General features: G+C 54.3%; 7 protein-coding genes across 7 annotated transcripts; 2 read left to right on the forward strand and 5 right to left on the reverse strand.

Annotated features, from left to right (window-relative positions):
* Nucleotides 1-796: 796 nt before the first annotated feature.
* On the forward strand, nt 797-2,671 carry CDEST_01434 (Putative phospholipid/glycerol acyltransferase). Its single transcript, XM_062917593.1, has 2 exons — nt 797-2,018; nt 2,082-2,671. The coding sequence occupies exons 1-2, from the start codon at nt 1,301-1,303 to the stop codon at nt 2,279-2,281; spliced, it is 918 nt and encodes a 305-aa protein (XP_062773644.1). The 5' UTR covers nt 797-1,300; the 3' UTR covers nt 2,282-2,671.
* Nucleotides 2,672-2,947: 276 nt separating this feature from the next.
* Nucleotides 2,948-4,266, reverse strand: CDEST_01435 (uncharacterized protein). The gene has a single exon (XM_062917594.1). It carries the CDS (start codon nt 4,170-4,172, stop codon nt 3,108-3,110), a length of 1,065 nt encoding a protein of 354 aa, XP_062773645.1. The 5' UTR covers nt 4,173-4,266; the 3' UTR covers nt 2,948-3,107.
* A 4-nt stretch (nt 4,267-4,270) lies between these two features.
* CDEST_01436 (Putative Zinc finger, FYVE/PHD-type) lies at nt 4,271-5,645 on the reverse strand (the record flags this gene model as incomplete). Its single annotated transcript, XM_062917595.1, has 1 exon — nt 4,271-5,645. The coding sequence occupies one exon, from the start codon at nt 5,643-5,645 to the stop codon at nt 4,326-4,328; it is 1,320 nt and encodes a 439-aa protein (XP_062773646.1). The 3' UTR covers nt 4,271-4,325.
* A 36-nt stretch (nt 5,646-5,681) lies between these two features.
* On the reverse strand, nt 5,682-6,005 carry CDEST_01437 (uncharacterized protein; the record flags this gene model as incomplete). Its single annotated transcript, XM_062917596.1, has 1 exon — nt 5,682-6,005. The coding sequence occupies one exon, from the start codon at nt 6,003-6,005 to the stop codon at nt 5,682-5,684; it is 324 nt and encodes a 107-aa protein (XP_062773647.1).
* Nucleotides 6,006-6,231: 226 nt separating this feature from the next.
* CDEST_01438 (Putative ATP synthase, F1 complex, delta/epsilon subunit, F0F1 ATP synthase delta/epsilon subunit) lies at nt 6,232-7,872 on the reverse strand. The gene is made up of 5 exons (XM_062917597.1): nt 7,043-7,872; nt 6,955-6,984; nt 6,690-6,843; nt 6,440-6,618; nt 6,232-6,385 (listed from the first exon to the last, which is right to left on the reverse strand). The coding sequence occupies exons 1-5, from the start codon at nt 7,409-7,411 to the stop codon at nt 6,353-6,355; spliced, it is 765 nt and encodes a 254-aa protein (XP_062773648.1). The 5' UTR covers nt 7,412-7,872; the 3' UTR covers nt 6,232-6,352.
* A 989-nt stretch (nt 7,873-8,861) lies between these two features.
* On the forward strand, nt 8,862-9,365 carry CDEST_01439 (uncharacterized protein; the record flags this gene model as incomplete). Its single annotated transcript, XM_062917598.1, has 1 exon — nt 8,862-9,365. One exon carries the CDS (start codon nt 8,862-8,864, stop codon nt 9,363-9,365), a length of 504 nt encoding a protein of 167 aa, XP_062773649.1.
* A 2,557-nt stretch (nt 9,366-11,922) lies between these two features.
* Nucleotides 11,923-17,605, reverse strand: CDEST_01440 (uncharacterized protein). Its single transcript, XM_062917599.1, has one exon. It carries the CDS (start codon nt 12,868-12,870, stop codon nt 12,085-12,087), a length of 786 nt encoding a protein of 261 aa, XP_062773650.1. The 5' UTR covers nt 12,871-17,605; the 3' UTR covers nt 11,923-12,084.
* Nucleotides 17,606-19,418: the final 1,813 nt, after the last annotated feature.

Genomic DNA, 19,418 nt, shown 5'->3' on the forward strand with positions numbered 1-19,418 from the left:
AGCTCTCAGTATCACATGCCAGGTGCACAAAGCTCGTCTGGTCTGGCCTGGTGCCCCAACAGGAAGCCAACGGCGCTCAACCGACCCTGCCGCGAAGAGAACTAAAGAGCAAACGTGAGGGGGTCAACCTGCAACGAAAATCGAATGCAAACATCCACCTCAAAATATAATGTTTCGGGTGTCTCTACTTGCCCCCATCTCCCGTAAGGTGTTCCTCCGTCTAGCCTCCCACTCCCAGCCTGCAGATGGTGTGTACATGTCATGTACGGATAGACAGAACAATGGCATGTGCTAGTGGCCTACTACTGATCAGAATGGCAAATTCAAAGCGGGCTAGCGTCCACAACGGTCTGAACCAATTCCTCTTAAGATGTGTTCCGAACGACCGTCCCAACCAGCGCAGATGCACGGTCTGATATGACAACGTCTTGTATGTGTGTGTTTTGCAAGGGACCAATTATTGACTCTTCCCCAACGACCTGCACATGAGGGGCATGCATGGAGTTAGTACTTCCGCCGGGAGAGAGCTAGACAGCCAGAGAGAGGGAGAAAAGGTCATCCCACCAAAAAAGAAAAACCCCCCATTCCCTGGGAGAAACCAGGACAGGGAAACCCCACACCTTTTTCCTGGCCTGGCCTCGACCCTGCCGGTTGTAGCGTGTACGGTTTCCACGGCTGGTTAACCCTTCGCTAATCGAACAGACAGCTTGCGGTGTGTGGCCCAGGTGAAGCGAAGCTGCTGCAGTTACAGTTGCGGTCTTGCTGTCTTGTCCTGCCACTCGACTTCCAGTTTCCACTTCTTCCACCGCCAAGGTATCCATCCATCCGTTCGTTCTGTCCATCTGGCTGCCCAGCCCACCAACACCGATTTCCTTACATCGTCATTGCAAGAGCCTCGTCAACTTTTCCTCCCTGAGACACACCTCCAACTCACACGTTGCGCTCCTCCCCTCCCACGTATCATGTGTCTTCGGAAGTTGTAGCCTTCGCCTTCCTCTCACTATCCACCTCTCTATTTTCCTCCCCCTTCGTCCACAATCTCTCATCCCCCTCCCAAGTCCTACAACTTGTTGCATCGCTTCGCCTCGCTCTTGTGACGATCGTTTGCCTCGACCCCGCGCTCGGAGCGCTCCCTGAGTCCCCTCTCCCCAACATATTTTGTTCTGAGGCGCCTTCTCCCCCGAAAGAAGCTTAACGCCTGCCGTCCCCGACTATCATCTTTTCCCCCTCCAAGCTTCCGCGCGCCTGTCTCTTTTTACGCCAGCTGCCGCCGCACCGACCAGGCGCATAATTATCAGCCATGTCGGCTTTCCTAGGCTACATCTTCTCCTTCTTCAAGGGCTACGCCGCTCTTGTCGTCGCCCTCTACATGCTGTCCTTCGTCGTTCCAAAGGCAGCCTTCGCTGCCCGCGTCCTCGCGTCCTACATCTCGCTGGCATTGGCGGCTGGATGGGGCGTCTTCGCTTCCATCTTCTTGCGCCTCATTGGCGAGCAGGGCATCGCGCAATGGATGACCGGCCGGGCTTTCAGCTATCTTATGGCCCTCACGACAGGTATCACTTTTGAGATCATTGATCCCAACGACGTCCTCAACACCACCCGTCCCGCCGTCTTCGTCGGCAACCACCAGACCGAGCTTGATGTTCTCATGCTGGGTGCCATGTTCCCCAAGTATTGCAGCGTCACCGCAAAGGCCTCGCTCAAGAAGACGCCCATCCTCGGCTGGTTCATGACCCTGAGCGGCTCCATCTTCATCGACCGTAAGAACGCCAAGGATGCCAGGGATGTCATGTCTGGTGCTGCCGACCAGATTCGCAAGAGGAACCAGAGCGTCTACATGTTCCCCGAGGGCACTCGTAGCTACGCAAAGGACCCCGTGCTGTTGCCCTTCAAGAAGGGTGCCTTCCACCTTGCAATCCAGGCCGGCGTGCCCATCGTCCCGTGCGTCGTCGCCAACTATAGCCACGTCCTCTGGCTCAAGGGTCTCGTCTTCAACTCTGGCAAGATTCCCGTCAAGGGTATGGCATTGGTTTCCGTCTTGATCTAGTGAGGTGTGCCTATGCTAACGAGCTCTTATGCAGTCCTCGACCCTATCCCTACCACTGGCCTGACCGCCGCTGATGTCGACGAGCTTACTCGCAAGACTCGAGACCTGATGTTGGAGGAGCTTGTTGCCCTCTCTGAGAAGGCCCAGGGCCGACCTATGAAGGTCGCCCACGATGTCGCTTCCGCAAAGACCACCGGCACCGACGCCGCTGCTGATACCGTCTCGACTCTGTGAAATACCAGGACTCTGCAAATGGCCGAGGGCCAGTTTCGGACGAGATAACGCACTGGGGCCTACCTTTGACGGACACTACGCTTCCAAATAAATATGTATAACCCGCATCAAGAAGGGCCCGATGGCAACAACTCCACCACAGGAGGGAGCCTCAAGTAGCAAGAATGCATGGTTGGGTATGGGTAGGGTAGATTCGGAAGGGGGCATTTCTTGATACCCTATAGACCGAAAGCACTTCCTCGCTCCGCTGGCCTATTCGTCTGGCCTGCGGGGCTTTGAGGGACTAGACGTTCGACATGACATGTAGATGAACACGGCGTGCAGGCAGCATTTCTGTTGAATGGCATTTTACATTGGTTTATTTATGCGGCTTATAATATACCAGAGTCCAAGATCACTCGGCTCTCGACGACGAGCTCGAGACTATCTTTGCTTCTAGTGACTTCGTGACCCCCAATCCCCCCACCCGTTCTTTGATCGATCCCAGCCAAGTGAGCAAGCGGTCATTTTGGTTTGGCTTCTCAGGAGAGAGCCGGTCTCCAGCTCCGGCTGCGGGTGACACAATGGCACAAAATACATTCTTGTAATGAATGCAACCGATGCCATGTCGATGCTGGCAGGCCTCGGACTCGGCAGTCCTCGTCAGACCCCCCCTAATGCCATCCGGGACTGCACTGTGATAGGGACTCATACACGTAGCAATGAAAGCAATTTATTTCAGTCACGCGTCGTCTAATCAATGCTTGTGCTATGGTTCTCATGGCCCTGCCCATCCTGCCAGGGCCAACTCGGCAGCAATTTCAAACAACTACCTTACCAAACTCTCTCACACGTCGGAAGATGCCTGCGTCAAGTCAGTGTTGATGATCAGGTCGTCTTTGCCTTTCAAATGCATAACAATGGTGAGCCCCTCGACGCCCAGCCCATAGTCCTCGCCCTGGCCGACGTCGACCCCAACGTCCACAAGTTCCGAACTTTTGCGCCGCTCTTGGGACAAAATCTCCGCTTTCAACTGCCGCACTTCGGCCGTCAAGTTCAGATATCGATCCTTCCAGGAGCATGTGTGGTTAGGTGGCATGATGGGCATCGGGCTGAAGACCTCGATCGCACTGGTGTGGCTCCGAGACAGCTCTTTACCGGCCTGTTCCGCGCTGCCGACAATATTCTCTTTTGCCGTAAGCGATTCCGAAGTCGAATAAACAGGCTCGTTGACCTGATAAACGTGGGTCACTGTAGTTGATTCCACCTTCGTCATGGTCGAGATTCTTGAGCTCGATCTTTGAGAGCTTGAAGCTCCTATCTCTTTCAGGCGCTTCTGCTCAGAATTATGTAACTGGTCATCCTGGCCCTCACGTTCCGCTCCGGACAGCCTTGTGGGGATGTCTGGAGTGTGTGTGGCCAAATCATCGAGAAGGGGTGATGACGAAGGCGTTTCGCGAGGACAGGTTAAGCAAGTGCCAGCTCGCTTGTGATCGCCGTGATCTACGTCCTCGTCGTGGTCGAGAGAACCCACATCCAGGGCCGAGATCTTGCGCAGTTGCGATCTCCACAACTCGACGTCAGCGGATTTTTGATCCCGAACCTGTTGTGATATGTTTTCCTCTTTTTGCACTCGGCGCAATTGTTTTTGCATCCATGGCAGTGGCTCTTTGTTAACCTCCAGCATCGTCTTTGGGGCCACCTTCTTCAGCTTTGGCCACTGGATTGCAGGCTCACTTGTTAGGGACCCGTACTGCTCAAATTGAGTCAGTAGCATTTTACTGTTGTCATTGGCGTTGCGAGGTGACACGGCAGGTGCCGGGGGACTGGCTGTCTCTGGTCCCAACGACGACATGGCGGTGGGCCCGTGGTTGCTCGAGGTCTCCATCTGGGGCGTACTCTTGGTCTCCATTACCGTCAACCGGCCCTTCGACTGCCTGGGACTCTTGAGCCACAATGGCAAACGAGAGAGAGGTCTACCTGGACGTACCGGAGTAGACTCCGCGCCCCTCTTCTTGACTGGATCCACGTCAAATGACTGCGACCTTTCCAGATCGTGGACATTCTAAGCCCGGGTGCGTTTCTTGTCTTCGGCCATGGCCATATCGGAGCTGGCTAACTTCTCTCGGTTGAAGCCATAGCTATCAGTCGGGGACAGTATACTGTCCATGGGCGGGGTCGAAAGCCTTTTGATCCTTAAGCCATCGTCTGTGGAAGTCTGGGCATTTCCTTCGGTGATGGTGGAGCCCGCTGCAAGGTGCTCGATGATGTGTTGAGCACGCCTAAGATCTTCGGCATGGTGATACATCTTGTCAATCTCGTTGTGAAGCGGATCGGCCAGCGAAAGGTGAGAAGAGGGTCGGTCAACTTCGTTCATCTTCCCGTGCCCTTCCACGATGCATGGAATGCTATGGCGACCAGAATGATGCCCAGCATGGGTGGCATTGCATCTGGGGTTCCCGTAGTTTCCGTGCGTATCTGCGATACCCAAGTCGGTTTGCTTAGGCACACAATCCGATAGTCTGGCTGCTGGCGGTGCGCGTATGGTCGCATCGGTGATCTGAGGTTCGGCCGCAGTGACCTTGGTCATTCTGTCTGCGCGGATAAAGGGGTTGTCCTTCAGGGTAGTCAAAGTGGCCACAGTTGTCTGTTTCTTCTTGGAGGTTTCCGTTGTTGTCTCTAGAGAAGATGAGGTTCCAGTCTCCTCCTCGGCCGCATTCAACGCATGCCATTCACTAGGCAGCTTCCTTTGCTGCGTACTTCCTGCATACTCGACGTCGAGTGATTCTTCGTCGAATGGTATCTCGCTTGCACATTGTGGGCATACCGCGTGCCCACACGTGTTGCAAAATGCTCGAGAGATGACTTCGGCTCCACAAGAGTGACAGCTGTTGGTTGCGTGTCGGGGAATGCTGTTGGCGCCATCTTGATGACGCGAGAAGTCCTCTTCTTCGTCATCGGAGAGCCATCCGGACGGGCGAGAGATCCCAAACTCCGCAAAGATGTCCCGTGCATGACGTCTGCGGATGGTTGAAGTCGTGACCTCAGTTCCACGAGAGTGGCTCGAGGAAGCCGAGTGGCTAGAGAAGAGGCGGCACTGCTCCGGGCGTGATGAAGACCGCATTGGGGGTGCGAGACCTGTGGGAGCTCGATTCTGTGTCTTGCTGGGCCGTGGCCGAAGGTGGCTTGTCGAGGCGATCTGACGAAGCTGTGCAGGGTCCAGACTGATTGTTTCTCGGGGAGGTGTCAGATATGCTGAGCGCTGCTGATGCAAAACGGGGTCAACGCCTTGACTGCTTCCTTGAGAGGCTCCTTCCGGTCCCCAGCCTAGAAACGAATGGTCTTGGGACGGTGCTTGGGATTCGGCAGAGAGGGTGTTGCGCATCGCCGGCCTCGCGAAGATCTTGCTGGTCCGTTGACCCTAGCCGAACCAAGTGCTCTCGCGTTCCCTCGCGTCCTGCGGCGATGGCATGCGACCTGCCACACGGTGGGAGGATCGCCTCGTGAACTTCTCACGTCTTGCCGATACTAAGCCCTCTGGGATTTCGCCATCGTCGGGCTGCGCGACGGCAACGTCGGCATGGGCTGGGTGGGAGTCGTCAAAGAAGGAGTCCTCCATATCAAGAGAGAGTGGATAGTGATTGTGAAATGCTGAATGATGCTGGGATAAGCGTAAAATGGTATTGTGATGGATGGGTCGGGGGCGGATGAGAAACAATGCTCCCTGACGGGCGATGCGGAACATTACCTAGGGAAGAGAGTGTGCCTCGAGAGAGGTCAGGATATATAGGTACATGTTGTGGGAGTCAGAGGGCAGAAGCCGGGTAAGGGCTGGCCACCTTAAGGAAATGGGACAGGGCTGGCCAAGGTCGTGTCAGTGCCTACCACACCTGTGTACTAGATCCATCAAGGGACAGAAAGACCGTCCCACGAAACAGCAGTATGCACGGCATGCACGCAGCGAGACTGTAGGGAGAAGGAACGTCGAAAAAAAACATCGCAAGTGGATTCAATTATGCGATGTTGGATGAGTTAGGGAATCCGAGTCTTTTGATGTACAACGTCATGTCACCCACGACCTTCTTTTACACTCTATTTCAGGACGGCCTGCAGGCTCTCAAGAACCTGGGAAATGGGTTAGGAACTCAAGCATGCAACTTCGCGTTCGTTAACACTTACCTCCAGCTCAACCTTGGCCTCGGCAACATCCTGCTCGCTTCCGCTGCCGGAGGCAACCTTCTGGGCCTCGGCGATCAAGGACTTGACGGTCTCGGCGCTGAAATCCTCGATGGGGTATCCCTCGGTGGCGTTGATGCTGAGGACAGAGTTGGGCTGAACAACGGCGAAACCGCCAGACACTGCGGACGTCATCTCCCGTCAGTTTCTAATTCTTGTCATCCCTTGGGAAGCTTGTTATGATGTGACGTACGGAAAAACTGCTTGTTGGGGCCGCTCTCCTCGATAACCTCGACCAGGCCGGACTTCAGCTGCTCAATGGAGGGAACGTGGTTGGCGAGGACACCCATATCGCCGGACTCGGCGGGGATGTTGACCTGAACGACATCCTGGGACTTGTAGATGGCCTGCGGTTGCGGTAATTAGCTTCGATCCTTCAATTGGCTCCCCCGTTGTGCCGCATTCTCGTCGTCGGCTCGTGTCTGGCTTGATGTGTTCGGAAGACATCGCGTTCGTACCTGGTGAGGGAGCGACAAGCTCAGCTTGATCTGCGAATCGTCAGCGGGAGTTCGGAGGCCAGCTCGGAGCACGAAGAGTGGTGCTTGCCTTGTCCGAGACGGCATCTGCGTAGGTTCTGCGCTGGAGGGGGGCGCGGATAGCAGCAGGGCGGGCCCGGAGAGCCGCGCGCGCGAAGCGGAAAGAGTTCATGATGGGCTGAGCTGGCAATGGGGATGTGATGCTGGAGACAGCTCGGGTGAGGTCGCGGGCAGGAATCTTTCGGCTGAGTCCATTCGCGATTCGGCTAGCGGGAGAAACTTTGGTCACGCCGCAAAGCACATGACCCGCTACGCACGGAGCAACCCCGACTCTCGCATCTCCCTCTTTTTCTACATGCCGATGCATTAGTTCATTTTCACAGGTATGTAAAGGGAATACTGACTTCAATGGTCTGTCTGCCAGCGCCAGGCAATCCATTCACAGCCCAACGCCAAATTGCTGAGTAAGCGTGGGGGCACCACATGGAATGTCACCACCTCCGTGATGGCAAACCACCCGTCTTGAATGAATAAATGCCGATAAGCCGTTCATGTCTGTTCAACCAGGAAGCTCTCCTACCTTCCCAAGGGAGTGCGGTCTTTTCAATCTCGATGAAGCAGCTTCAATCCTACGTGTCACATCATAGAAATCGACCGCCAAGAACGTGTATATTCAAGAGAAGAGTTTCTAGACCACTCCCATCAGTGTGAGGAAGCGAGGAATCTTTGGGTTCTGGGCCAGGAGGGTACGGTTCCGATTGGGGAACCCATCATGGCACAGCAGAGCGGTTTTTCCGCTGAACATACGCTGTTCTGCTTTAATCAACATAGTTTATGCCATGAAACCCAACTGAAGCTCAGTGGCAGGACGCTTGCATGAGATATTGAAGTAGCATCGACCTTCGTGTTCAATTCATGGTCTAGTTGGCGGTGTATATACCGTCCTACCGACTTCGAGCAGCGAAAAGGTTGCCTGCCCTGATCACATAACGACAACACCGAGTAACCAACCGTCCATCCCACTTCCACAACTATTACTCCTCAACATTACTAAAATGTTTCTTCGGTACACTGGGGTTGACAAGACGGCCTGGACAATACTTGGCAGATCGCCTCGCCAGCCTCTTTGGATGCTCTGGCATTTGACATCTGGCCCATGTCTTTCCTAACTTGTTAAAACTCCATATTCTTTACACAGCCGCAGGTGTACTGTATACGTCACCATACACATATATTGTGGATGTTTTAGTGCCCATATCAATAGGAATTAGAAGAGCTCTATCTACAAGGACTTACATCGTCTGGTCTTACCAAGAGGAGGAATCAAATCGGCAACTAAACATCTTCTTCGGCTGAGCATAAATTCGTCGACGTGGGGGTGTGTTTCGGATCTACTATGATGTTAGCGAGAAACAGCAGGATTTCGTTCAGCAGAAAGAGTCTGTACCTACAAGACAAGATATTGATGACGTTTGCGTGGTGTGTTCAAGCGGAGGTTTTCCCTGGAATATAGGTTTTGGCAGTACATCTAGATCCATCAACATTTGCAAATCTGCCAGCTTTCATTGCAAGCTTCCATTTCCCGTATCGCCTGGTGCTGGATGCAACCTGCAAGGGCCTATCGAAACCGCGGTGATGTGCCTCGCAACTTTTGACCAACCACAAAGGATTTATTGGCGCCGCCACACGACCTGGTCGCTTTCAACTCGCTGCCCAGTGGTCATTCACATGTGGACTTGCAAGCGTTTGCATTGCCTACAGTAGTCTGCAAGGCCTACTTGTCACGCTTCCGTATCTCACTTTCCTTCCAGGCCTTTCAGCCTCGTCGATGACCGTATTCGTTTTCGGCCACATCTTCTAAGTTTAGTCTCACCAAATCACAGCCCATCATGGACTCTCCATTGCCCGAAGTCATATCCATGGAATCCTCGGCTCGATCTGATAGTTGCTTTCGCGTACGCTGCGGATCACCGGTCAAATACATTGTCACCACCCAGGGCACACTCCACGGCGACGCCTTGCTCATGCCTCTCTTCTCACTTCCACCTCTTCCCTACAGCCGCGACGACTGGACTGTCGCCACCATTTCCCGCAGCAATGAAACCGGCGAGCTGGTACCATCGCTTTCGAACGGTACACTGCTTGGTGTGAAGGAAATATGGCACCCGGAAATGGTCGATTGCTTGTCATTAGATCGCGTCGAGCGCCTAAGCGCCACAGCTTTTGAATGCATCCGCAGAAGACAACAAACCGGCACAGTCACAACGATTGCCAAAGTGGCACGCTTCGAATGGGAGATTCCACGTATGGAGCGCGTGCGTACCGCCTGCTCGAAGGAACGGGCATTGCGCCGCGGTTCCTCGGTCATGTTTAAGAGCAAGGGCGGACAGTAGGAATGCTACTGGAGAAGATTGAGGATGGCCAGTTTGCTGGGGTGGGTGACCTGGAGGCGTGCAGGAAGGCACTTGGCCGTTTCCACCAGACAGGTTTGCTTCACGGTGACGTGAACCGTCACAACTTTGTCGTTGGCAAAGACGGATTGAAGTTGATTGATTTTGAGAAGAGTTGGGAGACGACGGATTTGGAGGCTTTTGATGCGGAAATGGCGAGCTTGGAGACTGAATTGGGAGACAATTCAGGACGTGGTGGGGGTTTCGAGATTGATGATGATTAGCAATGGAACTGCGTCGATAGTTTTCAACAACATAAACAGCTAATTGCAACTGTTCTCGAGCCTTGTGAAATTCCGCGGTGGGTTTAACATATCATCGTAATGCACCGAGTCCTCTGATCTGTCTTTTCACTCTCCTTTCTTCCAATCAAATATCCTTCGGGAAGCCTACAGGGTTCTCTACGTGGTTGTCTGCAAGTAGCAGGCAGGTACCACCACGATGATGCTGTCCTAACAACAGCTCGCAGGCCTTTGACGCCGCCGACACGTTTGACCACCCCGCCGTGCTTCGGCAGGACAAGCAGGGCTGTGGTTTCACTGGAGCGCGCAAAGATCGTCTATCTGCCTACTTAAAGATCATCTCTGATACCTAGGCCGTGATAACCAGGACATGACACTGGCAAGAATTCTAACAACCTCCCAATTCGCTGAATGCTCGTGTACACAAATACTTGCTACATCGTGAATACTAGTCTCTTGACGGGCTTCTCATCGTGTCAGATCCGATGTTCATGTAGACTTCCGTTACTGGGTTTGACGGGCTTTCGAAGTTAGATGATATGCTCTGAAAGACAAATTCAAAACCAACGCTTGATAAAGGCCGGTTTCATAGGTAGCTTGGTAATGACGGCGAGTCTCTGGCGTTGTGCGTAGTCATGGTATTCTCCCTAGAGCGGAGTTGCTTGGGATGGACAGAATTACGGCCTTTGGGAAGATCTCATTTATTGAAATCAGGAGGAAACGGTACGATAGGGACTGACTGGTGGGCGGTTTCAAGAAATGTTCTCTTATTCCTGGCTTCAACATAATTGTTACAGAGCGCGGCAAATTTCGCGAGTTAGGCCGGCTTCTCGACTCAACACCGGCTCGATACTGACTGTTTACAGAGACGTTGAACAGCTGGCGTGGATCGAGCAGGTCGAACTGTTTCCAGACAAGCCAGTAATTATTAGCGATTAAATGAACAACTGGTAGGAATACACAAGACAATATCTGTATCTCTTCCAAAAGAAAGCACCGGCCTCGTAGGTCGAGCGTTTTCGACCGGTGTTGACCAATATCACCAAGGGGAAAGCAAGATGGGAAACCAGGCCAAAGGATATTTATACAGGGAGGGGTTGAAACTCGTCAACAGAGACTGGAGTGTATTCTCTGACAGATAGTCTTCGAAGTAATTCGGATCACAGCTGAATAGTCACAGAATTGAACCGACTTGACTAACTGTCCGCCTGTCTAGTAGCTTACCTGTCAGCAATACAACCAAATTAGAGGCACATTTAGACATAAGAACGCTCACTGTCTATTCGGAATACGAATAACGACATGCCAATTGAATATGATTTGGGGGTGTCCTCAAGGTCTTTGCAGTTTGATCCTTCAGCGGACACTCCCTCAAAACATACCGTACGACAAATCTATCGACTTCCAGCAAATGGGGGAGACCACAATACCACCACAATCCGAGGCCTCATAGACTGTTGCAGACATCCAGTCTCAAACTTTCCCAGTAAACGGGCCTACATATCATGAGATCTTTCTACTGGAATAACTTCGTTGCATCAAGAACGAATACTTGAGCGGCTAAAGTATCTCATCGCTAGCTAGCTCCAAATACCACGACCGCGGAGATGAAAGGGACCAACGGCATCGACGCAAGTTAGGGAGTTGGCACATGTCAAGAAACCAGTAGGCTTGAGACAGAACCCACCAGTCGCCATGAGATAACAACGACTACCGTATACATCGAATCACATGCCCCTCCTACAACGCACTCACCCTACAGTTCACATGGCCAACCACCACCACAAAACGCCGAGTCTCAGCGAGGCCATATGACTTGCCAAGAAGAAACCAAGAGGAAAAGAAAAGCCGCAGATCAGAGATCTGACGACACGCAGCATCTCACGCCAAAGCGCCTGGAAAGGGGAATTGATGTGCACAACCTACCTTCCTCCCTCCATTCTCGCGATCAACCCCCCACGTTGTCATAAATACTCTGATTAAGTCTCGGATTATTCCTCCGCCCCCCCGTCGCGTCCCCTCCCGCAGATCCGGACATGCGCGTCCGTCCTGCGCTTCGACGGCTCACAGCCCTGCATGGCAACCCTTTGGTCACTCACGGCCACTCACGGCTACCGCATGACCGAAGATCATCGGCACCTGTAACTGTCCATCACCTTTCCACGTTGCTGGTCCCGTACACCGAGGTCCCCGCGTCTCTGAGCCGGGATACGTTGCTGGTACGCCGGCCTGGTCTAACCAGGATTCAACCGCCGTCGGGATGGGTCGCCACAGAGAGAGAGAGAGAGAGAGAGAGAGAGAGAGAGAGAGAGAGAGAGAGAGAGAGAGAGAGAGAGAGAGAGAGAGCGGTCGCTAATCCCGACATTCCATTCCCGGGGGAGGAAAACGGGGGGGAACACAACAACAGCCCAGGTACGGATCTACCAACGTGCGCTTACGATGTACGACGTATGTGCTTGTCTCCAGGTTTCCCCAAGGAGAAAAAAGGTAGCTGCGGAAAAGCCCCTCCCGACTCCGGCAAAGGCTTGGCAGGTTGTCGTTGCCCCTTTCCGCCCATCCTTCGAAACGAAACAGCAAAAGCTGATGGCGATCAACCAAGTCCCCCAACCCCCCCCAACTGGCCACCCCGGAGTCTGCAAATGGAACAGCGACCTGCCTGATGACTGGACGAATGGGCCTGGGAAGCCTCCGGGGTGGGAGGAAGAGAGGCGAACGAGGCGAGCATAACGGCGACAGCGGTACCGCCGCGTCCCCCCGGATAGGCACCCTGAGAGAAAGAGAGAGATTCCCCCGAGGAAGAAAAGATCCGCGGTTCTTGAAACGCCAGAGGATGCGGTCACGCTCACGGTCCGTGACTCGCGACACCACTTGCTTGCAGCTCGGCACTCGGCTAGCAATGACGGATGGAGAAGGCGAAGACAGGGAAGGATGATGGAGGGGAGGCTCACGACTGCTCGTCTGCTCACCGCCGCCAAACAAGGTTGTCTTCCTTGGACGTTCTGGAAGGAACCGAGACCGGTGACGACGGACATCAGACGAAGACGAGGCAGCAAAGGGTTGAAGAGGGGAGAGGGAGGGAAGAAGAGCAGGGTTCGAGGCGCCATGACTTTATCGCGCAAAGGCATGTATCTCGTCTCGTGCCGCTTTCTATGCGACAAGCTTTCCGGGCAACGGGATATCTCTTCTGTTCTGAGACTCCTTGGCATGGGATACGACGGTTGTGACACTGTGCTTTGTCTACTACTAGCGCCCGAAGGTAGAGAGATGATGCTGATGCAAAGGGGCGCGAGCAAAGGGTGAGGGTGACGGGGGAAACACCACGAAGTGTGAGAAGTCGTGAAAAAGCATTTCACATATACGGGTGCACACACTCAACATGCAGCCCGCCACGAAGACAAACTCCCGACTTCCCTCGCGAAAACTCTCCGAGCGTTCCCTCGTAAAATCCTCCACGAAGGCATGACTGAGACCCTGAATTTGGGGAGTAAAGGCAACCCCCCCCCCCAAAAGCAACATTTCGACATGACGGCACATGCCAGGTGACGAAAAGTCGGACTGAAAGTTAGTTTTCTCCAGCCATCCTTTCCAAGCGCAAAGCCAAAAAAGAAAGCAGAGAAGAAGCCAAACGCGAAAATAACGGCCAAACCTTTTCACCGGAGCGGTATCCGAGGAACTGGACGGCTGAATGGACGTGGCTCACTGGTTCAGCAATAGCCAGACCTTCCCTCCCTCCCTCCCTCCCATCCATCCTTCTCCTCCCACGTTTCCGAGTACGCACTAAACCGAGATTCGGGGTTTTCCCAAAGCGGCCTCCCGAGACGGCCTCCCTCACACCCTCCTCTTACTCAGGCTGTTTTCTTTGTGCCCCCTTCACCGCTTGGGGACTGCAGGGGATGGGGGGGGGGGTTGAGTACTTGGTACAGAGTATGTAGGCTTTGCTTCCAACGTGTCGGAGCTTATGTTTAGGGGTAACGACCACTTCCCCAGACAAGCAAAGCTCCTACGCCAATGAGGTAGCGCATTGGCTACCTGAGGTGTGGTGTACGAGGACCCCGTAGAGTGGGAGGGTGGCACTCTATGGCTCCGTCTGCTCATTTCCTTCTCCTCGACCGCCCGCTGCCCAAGGAGCCCGTCGTGAGTTTGTTTATTCCCCATGCGTCAACGACAATCCTGGGTTCGTCGGCTTGTTGGCATCCTACTTGGACCAACCTTCGGACCGACGAGGAGCTTGAAAGTCTGTCGACGGTGACGGCATGGGAGGTATCAGAGAGCAACAACACTACACTAGTAGTAGGTCCAGCTACCCAAGGCACGGCGGCAGTCAGAGTGCACTGCTGGTTGCCACTTTGCAATCAGTCTAGTCTATGGGATGCCGCGGGCTTGACGACACGAGTGCATGAGTAGCATCAAGGAATCTCGGAGTTGTGGATGCTTGGGAATTCTTGGTTCTTGAGGGTGTAGGCAAGACAAGACGCAAGCTAGGTGGGAAGAGTCGCCAGAAGTCTTAGTTGAACCTGTCGATCATCTTCGTCGTCTTCTGCGTGTCTCGTCTGCAGGGTTGCGACGACCCGCGTGGGTTCTTCCTGCTGGCTGACCAGTCGATGCACCGCGACGAATTTCCAACGCTACGCGCCGCTGCCGCATGGGGATTTGAGAGAGTAAGGCGGAAAGAGCTGCAGGTGCAGCCGCAACAAGAGCGAGCAGTTGAAGGAGGTTGGCGGCGTCGGAATACTCGCCCCATCATCTCAGAATGCGGGGTAATATACAGGGCCTTCATCGCACCAGAAACCAATGCTCCGCCAGTTTCCAAATGGAATCGGCGGGTTGGCTAGCAGGGGGTCGTCGATCAAAGAGATGCGAGGCGCGGGGTTTGCTGTGTTGGCCTGCCTGCGAGCCTATCTCTCTCTTCGACAGCTTGCATGGGTGAAGATGAGGAGGTAGGCGGGACATCCGACGTCGCGTTGGATGGGCATGGGTGTTGGGCAGACACAGGGAGAAGGAGAGAGAAAGTCCCACGACTCGTCGTTGACAACAATGGGTGTCAAGACCGATAGTGAAGCATGTCGTAACTTTCCATCGTGCCAGGGACATGTGATGTTTGTTGGTCGATAATGTTCAACAATACAAACCGGAAGGTCTCCTGAGAATTGTCATGACATCGGTAACCTTTGCCCATAATCCATAATCTTGGGGCAAGGCCAGACCTGGCGAGGAGGAAATGAGCAGGAGGTGCCGCAAATGCCATGAAATGACCCCCAATGTTGATGGTATCTACTAGGGTCCAACGCCCGCTGAATCACCCGGTTGCGCACCCACATTAACTCGTCGACCGGCGGACGCACATGCCCACACGTAGAGGAGAGAGAGGGGAAGGAGAGGGAGAGAGCAGCGCCAATAGGCCCAGCAGAGTAGAGGATAGGCAAGGGGGATTGGATGTGGGGATGGAGAGACCGAGAGACCGAAGGACTCGAGACCAAGAGGGGCCAGCAACGGAAGCATGTGCCGGACGGGGCAATTCATTGCGCTTTTCCTCTGATGCTCCATTCCATCTGCTGCTGGCTGGCTACAACACCACCGTCAGAGTCGTCGGATGGATGTAAAGGGGGATCCTCATCGCAGGCTCGCTCGGCCCTAGACAGCCAATACCAAGACAAAGAGGGGCAGCCCGGGACGCCGCAAGCAGGTCGGAATCTGGATATAGTGGACAACTGGGCACCTCAAGTTGTTACTCGTTTTCAGGCAGGTCTCAGAAAAACCGAGCCTCACCATTTGCAGGATTTCTTTGTCGTGTGTTTCGAAAGGCCGCGGCTTTGTGTGAAGAAGCTGTCGCGCCGTGTCGCGCGAGGACGAAAGAGTCCATCGGAGACCGTTGAATCTCTTGGCGGGCGTCCGAGCTGGATAGGAAAAAAGCGAGGCAGAGATACCCTCCTCGCCTGTGCCCCAACTCCCCAGGAGTCTCTACGTCTCCTATGGCGCCCGAAACCCCAAACACAAGCTCGCGGCCGGAATCGGCCTAGGGCGGACGGGCGATTGTCGCGATGCCCGCGCACGCACACCCGCATCCGCCAGTCTTCGGGTTCCATCTTCTCACTCTCGTTGCAGTTCCCTTTCCCAAGCTCTCGCCCGAATGCCAAGAAAGCCGCAGCAGAGAAACAGACCGTCGCAGATGCTGGCTGGCGTCATGCTACATGCCCACCACCCGCTCCAAGGCTGAGGCCGAGTCTGAGCTTGAGCTTGAGCTTGAAGGGGACGTGTGGCCACGGGAACAATGTCAGACTTTACCGCATTCAAGGCTGCTGCTTCATGCCGGCGGCTCGTCGGCCACGGCGTACAGACCTACATCCTACAGGAAGCAGCAGCATTGCAGAAGCGCAAAACGGCCGCTCGGCTTATGATATAATTCACGTCACAGCCTGTTGCTCTCGTCGATTATGGATGAATGCGCTTCCAGTGACCCGAGGCTTGGCATCACCGTGGTGCCACGGAGAAATGGGCCGGGATGAGGGCTGTCGGGCTGAAGCTTGTTCTCTGTTGATGGGCGTCGGGCTTGCAGGTTCAGGAGTCGGGAGGCAGGAGCCGGGAGCTCTTCTGTAACCGGTGGTCCAAGGTACGGGATACACAATCACAAGTCAACAAGGACTTTGCATGTGGATGGAGGGAGGATCAGCACCGTCGGACGGCGCAGTGAGAAACGTCTTGCATGTCCACCGCGACCACCACCAGCTCCAAGGTCCGTGGCCCACGTTTGCCGGTGTGTACTGTAGCTTGCTTGAGAATCCGGGAAAGTTCAAGAGCGCTAGCTGCTGAGCGATCTTGATGGCGTGTTTTGTTTGAAGTTTTGGGCCGGACGAAGGGACGACTAGCCTCTCACATCTTTGATGCCGATGGATCGGTACTACTCTAGCTGCTACACACGCAACGACATCAACGGACAGGCTTAGTTTTGGTCCTTTCCATGTGGACTGGGAAACTGGCATGCCACTACCAGGTCTGATATTGCTTGCTCGCGCACATATACTCAAAAGGGCTGAGCTGCCTGAGCTATGCGGAACTGGTGGCAGTTAAACGACGAGTCCCCAGTGTCGAGGCCCGATTCCGTCTGATGTGGTTGGGGGGCTGCCTGAGAGAACATGGAGCATCGATGAAGCGGAAGTTCAAGTGCGTTCTGATGTTCATTTGGGGGAGGATATCCCTCAAGAGATGCTCTAGGGGAACCAGAGGACAGCCGAGACAGAAGAGGGGGGGATCGACGGGCGGCAGAACGGCTGTGGCAGGACGGCTGTGCCTGAAAGGTGCAACGTGCAATTGACGTGGTGCAAGAGGTTCGAAGACGAGGATGGCTTGTCGTCGGCGTCGGCGAAAGATGGAAAATGTCTCACTTTAATCGATTGCTTCGACGCAAGGCCAATGTGTGGCTCCTGCGGGCCTACGGGGTAACTCACGGGGTAGATGTCGAGTCAAGGCCCGGCGTTTTGGATGAGATATTGCCCATATTATCGCTGCTATCCCTCGGTAAGAACCGGTCGTCGATACTATTGACACAGCGGGGTTTCTCTGAATAGAAGCAGAGCGGGGAGTGAGAGGAACAAAGCTGGATAGAGGGGCGCAGATGGGCATGTTGCCAATTGGAAAGCCTTGTTTGGACCAGAGCCACTTGACCGTCCACATCCACATCCATATCCACACCCACAGGGCAGGGTAGGGCAGGGCAGGTCAGGGCATGAGAGAGCGAGAGAGGAACGTGTCAATGGGGAATGTCAGAGCTTTGACTGAGTTGCCGGTTGGAGGAGCGTGGGATTTTTCGTTCAGGAAACGACGAGACATAACGAGATGAGACGGGTGGGAACCGGGCGGCCAAGGAAAATCGACGGCGGCCTCACGAGGACACGTGCAGGTGCATGCAGCAATGCAGCCAATACTGCCAATACTATTCGTACAGAGCCAGTTAAAGGAGGAGGGAGGGTGGGTGGGGGGCGACGGGTGATGATGATGGAAGATGGAAGCTGGGCGACGACGGATGATGACCGCGACATAAGCGCAGTGTTTTTTGTGGTGAATGGTGTCAGTGGTGGTTTGTTTGTCGAGATTGCAAGAGGGGTCCGACTGATCAGAATCGGGGAGAACAAGGTAAGAATAGTTCCGCGGCAAATCAGCGGTGACCTGCCCGTCATACGAAGTTAGTAGGGCGGACGCATGTCACTTTGGACGAGATGAGCTAAGGCAAGGGAGGGTACGGATAGGTAAGACTTACATACGCAGCGGTGGTGCTTGATGTGCTGTTGCGGAGTCGCAGAGCAGTGATTCGGGAAATGGGAGATGGATGGCGCGCGGGACCCGTCCATTTCGTCCTCGGCCCCTACCTAGCTTAGCGGAGCAGTACACACCTATGCTACCTACCTAGTGGCCTGAGTGCCCCCAGCACCTGTCTTTTGAGCTGGGTAGCGGGTTGGTACAGGTAGTGTGTAGGGGGCAATCCCCAGATAGGGAGGTACCTAGTTGAGCTCTGGAGCACGGAGCACGAAGCACGAAGCACGGAGCACTCGTGGTGTCGAGGGTTACATTGCCTCAACATTCACTATCCACAGATGCTGACCGCAAGCGAGACAGGGCGACGAGTGGAGAGATGAGATGCAGGCGGTCCCTTTGCGCAGATTCAGCCACTAGCAAGGCCAGCAATTGCCAATGGCCAACCCACCTGCGGACCGGCGGAGTATTTGCCGCGGCGTGCGAAAGCCAGCCATGCCAAATGCCACGCCGTACCACGCCTTGCCGCATGTCATGTTCGGTTCGTGAGTGTCGATTGCATTCGATGGGCAGGGGCAGGGCACTCGGCGAAGGCTGGGATGGGAGTCAAGACCTACTGGATACGTACCCCTTCAGGCCCATGGTCAGGCAGGTGTACTTTGTAGGATGGTTGTTCACCTCAGAACTTGGAGCCAATAGGAACCAGGTAGCATACCGTGGTAATTGTGGGAGGTCTTCGTCCGAGGTTGGTCCCCCCCGGCTAGGTCCGTTTTCGGCTCGAAGCTTGAGTTCCTTGGCGCGGTACCCGACCAAAGGCGAAAAAGTGCCGCAGATTCCCGCAGCCCCCGGTGGTTACTTTGGGGCATTTGGGGGTAGCTCTTGGCCGTGCGCCCTCGAGCGTTTCCTGCCATTCCCGGCATTTTTGTTGCACCATGCACACTGTGTGGACACACCCCTGACGATGCTAGCCGTTTTTCTTCTGGTTGAAAGACCTGCCCCATCCCCGATTCTTCCTTTATGGATTCCACAGTAGAAAGAACATGCACTCTTATTGATGGCCAGGGGGGTGGGTGAGAGGTCCCTGCCACATTTAGGAGCTCCACCCTACCTACTTGTGGTATTGACAGCTTTTGGCAAATTGACACCGAGTTTCCTCCCCCGATCTCAATCCGTACCACCCCCGGCGTCGGAGACAAACGGACAGTCCAAGGAACACAAAGAGAAGAAATTGGAAATACTCGAAAGCAGATTCCCCACGTTAAAAAAAATTGAAAAAAGAGGAACCTGGGAGCGGGAGAGGGAAAAAAAAGTAGACACAACCAAATTTTGTAAGAAAAAAAAAACCCCCACCCCTGGAACTGACGAGAGCAACGCGATGGGGGTCCAGACCACAAGCACCAGGCCGCGTCTGGCTGGTCCAGTTGGAAAGAGAGACAAAATGAACATAAGAACAGTTACGACGAAAACAAAGTGCAAGAAAAGAGGGATGAGGGAAAAAAAGACGCAATGT

Source organism: Colletotrichum destructivum, chromosome 1 (assembly GCF_034447905.1).
Source record: "Colletotrichum destructivum chromosome 1, complete sequence".
NCBI lineage: Eukaryota > Fungi > Ascomycota > Sordariomycetes > Glomerellales > Glomerellaceae > Colletotrichum > Colletotrichum destructivum.

Bases quoted from the DNA above. Each gene is read 5' to 3' on its own strand.
- CDEST_01434 (XM_062917593.1), top strand. From the start codon at position 1,301: ATGTCGGCTTTCCTAGGCTACATCTTCTCCTTCTTCAAGGGCTACGCC. The intron at 2,019-2,081 runs GTATGGCATTGG...GCTCTTATGCAG, and splicing joins TGGCAAGATTCCCGTCAAGG to TCCTCGACCCTATCCCTACC.
- CDEST_01435 (XM_062917594.1), bottom strand. From the start codon at position 4,172: ATGGAGACCAAGAGTACGCCCCAGATGGAGACCTCGAGCAACCACGGG.
- CDEST_01438 (XM_062917597.1), bottom strand. From the start codon at position 7,411: ATGGATTGCCTGGCGCTGGCAGACAGACCATTGAAGTCAGTATTCCCT. The intron at 6,985-7,042 runs GCAAGCACCACT...GACGATTCGCAG, and splicing joins CAGATGCCGTCTCGGACAAG to ATCAAGCTGAGCTTGTCGCT. The intron at 6,844-6,954 runs GTACGAACGCGA...CCGCAACCGCAG, and splicing joins GCTTGTCGCTCCCTCACCAG to GCCATCTACAAGTCCCAGGA.
- CDEST_01440 (XM_062917599.1), bottom strand. From the start codon at position 12,870: ATGCCAAGGAGTCTCAGAACAGAAGAGATATCCCGTTGCCCGGAAAGC.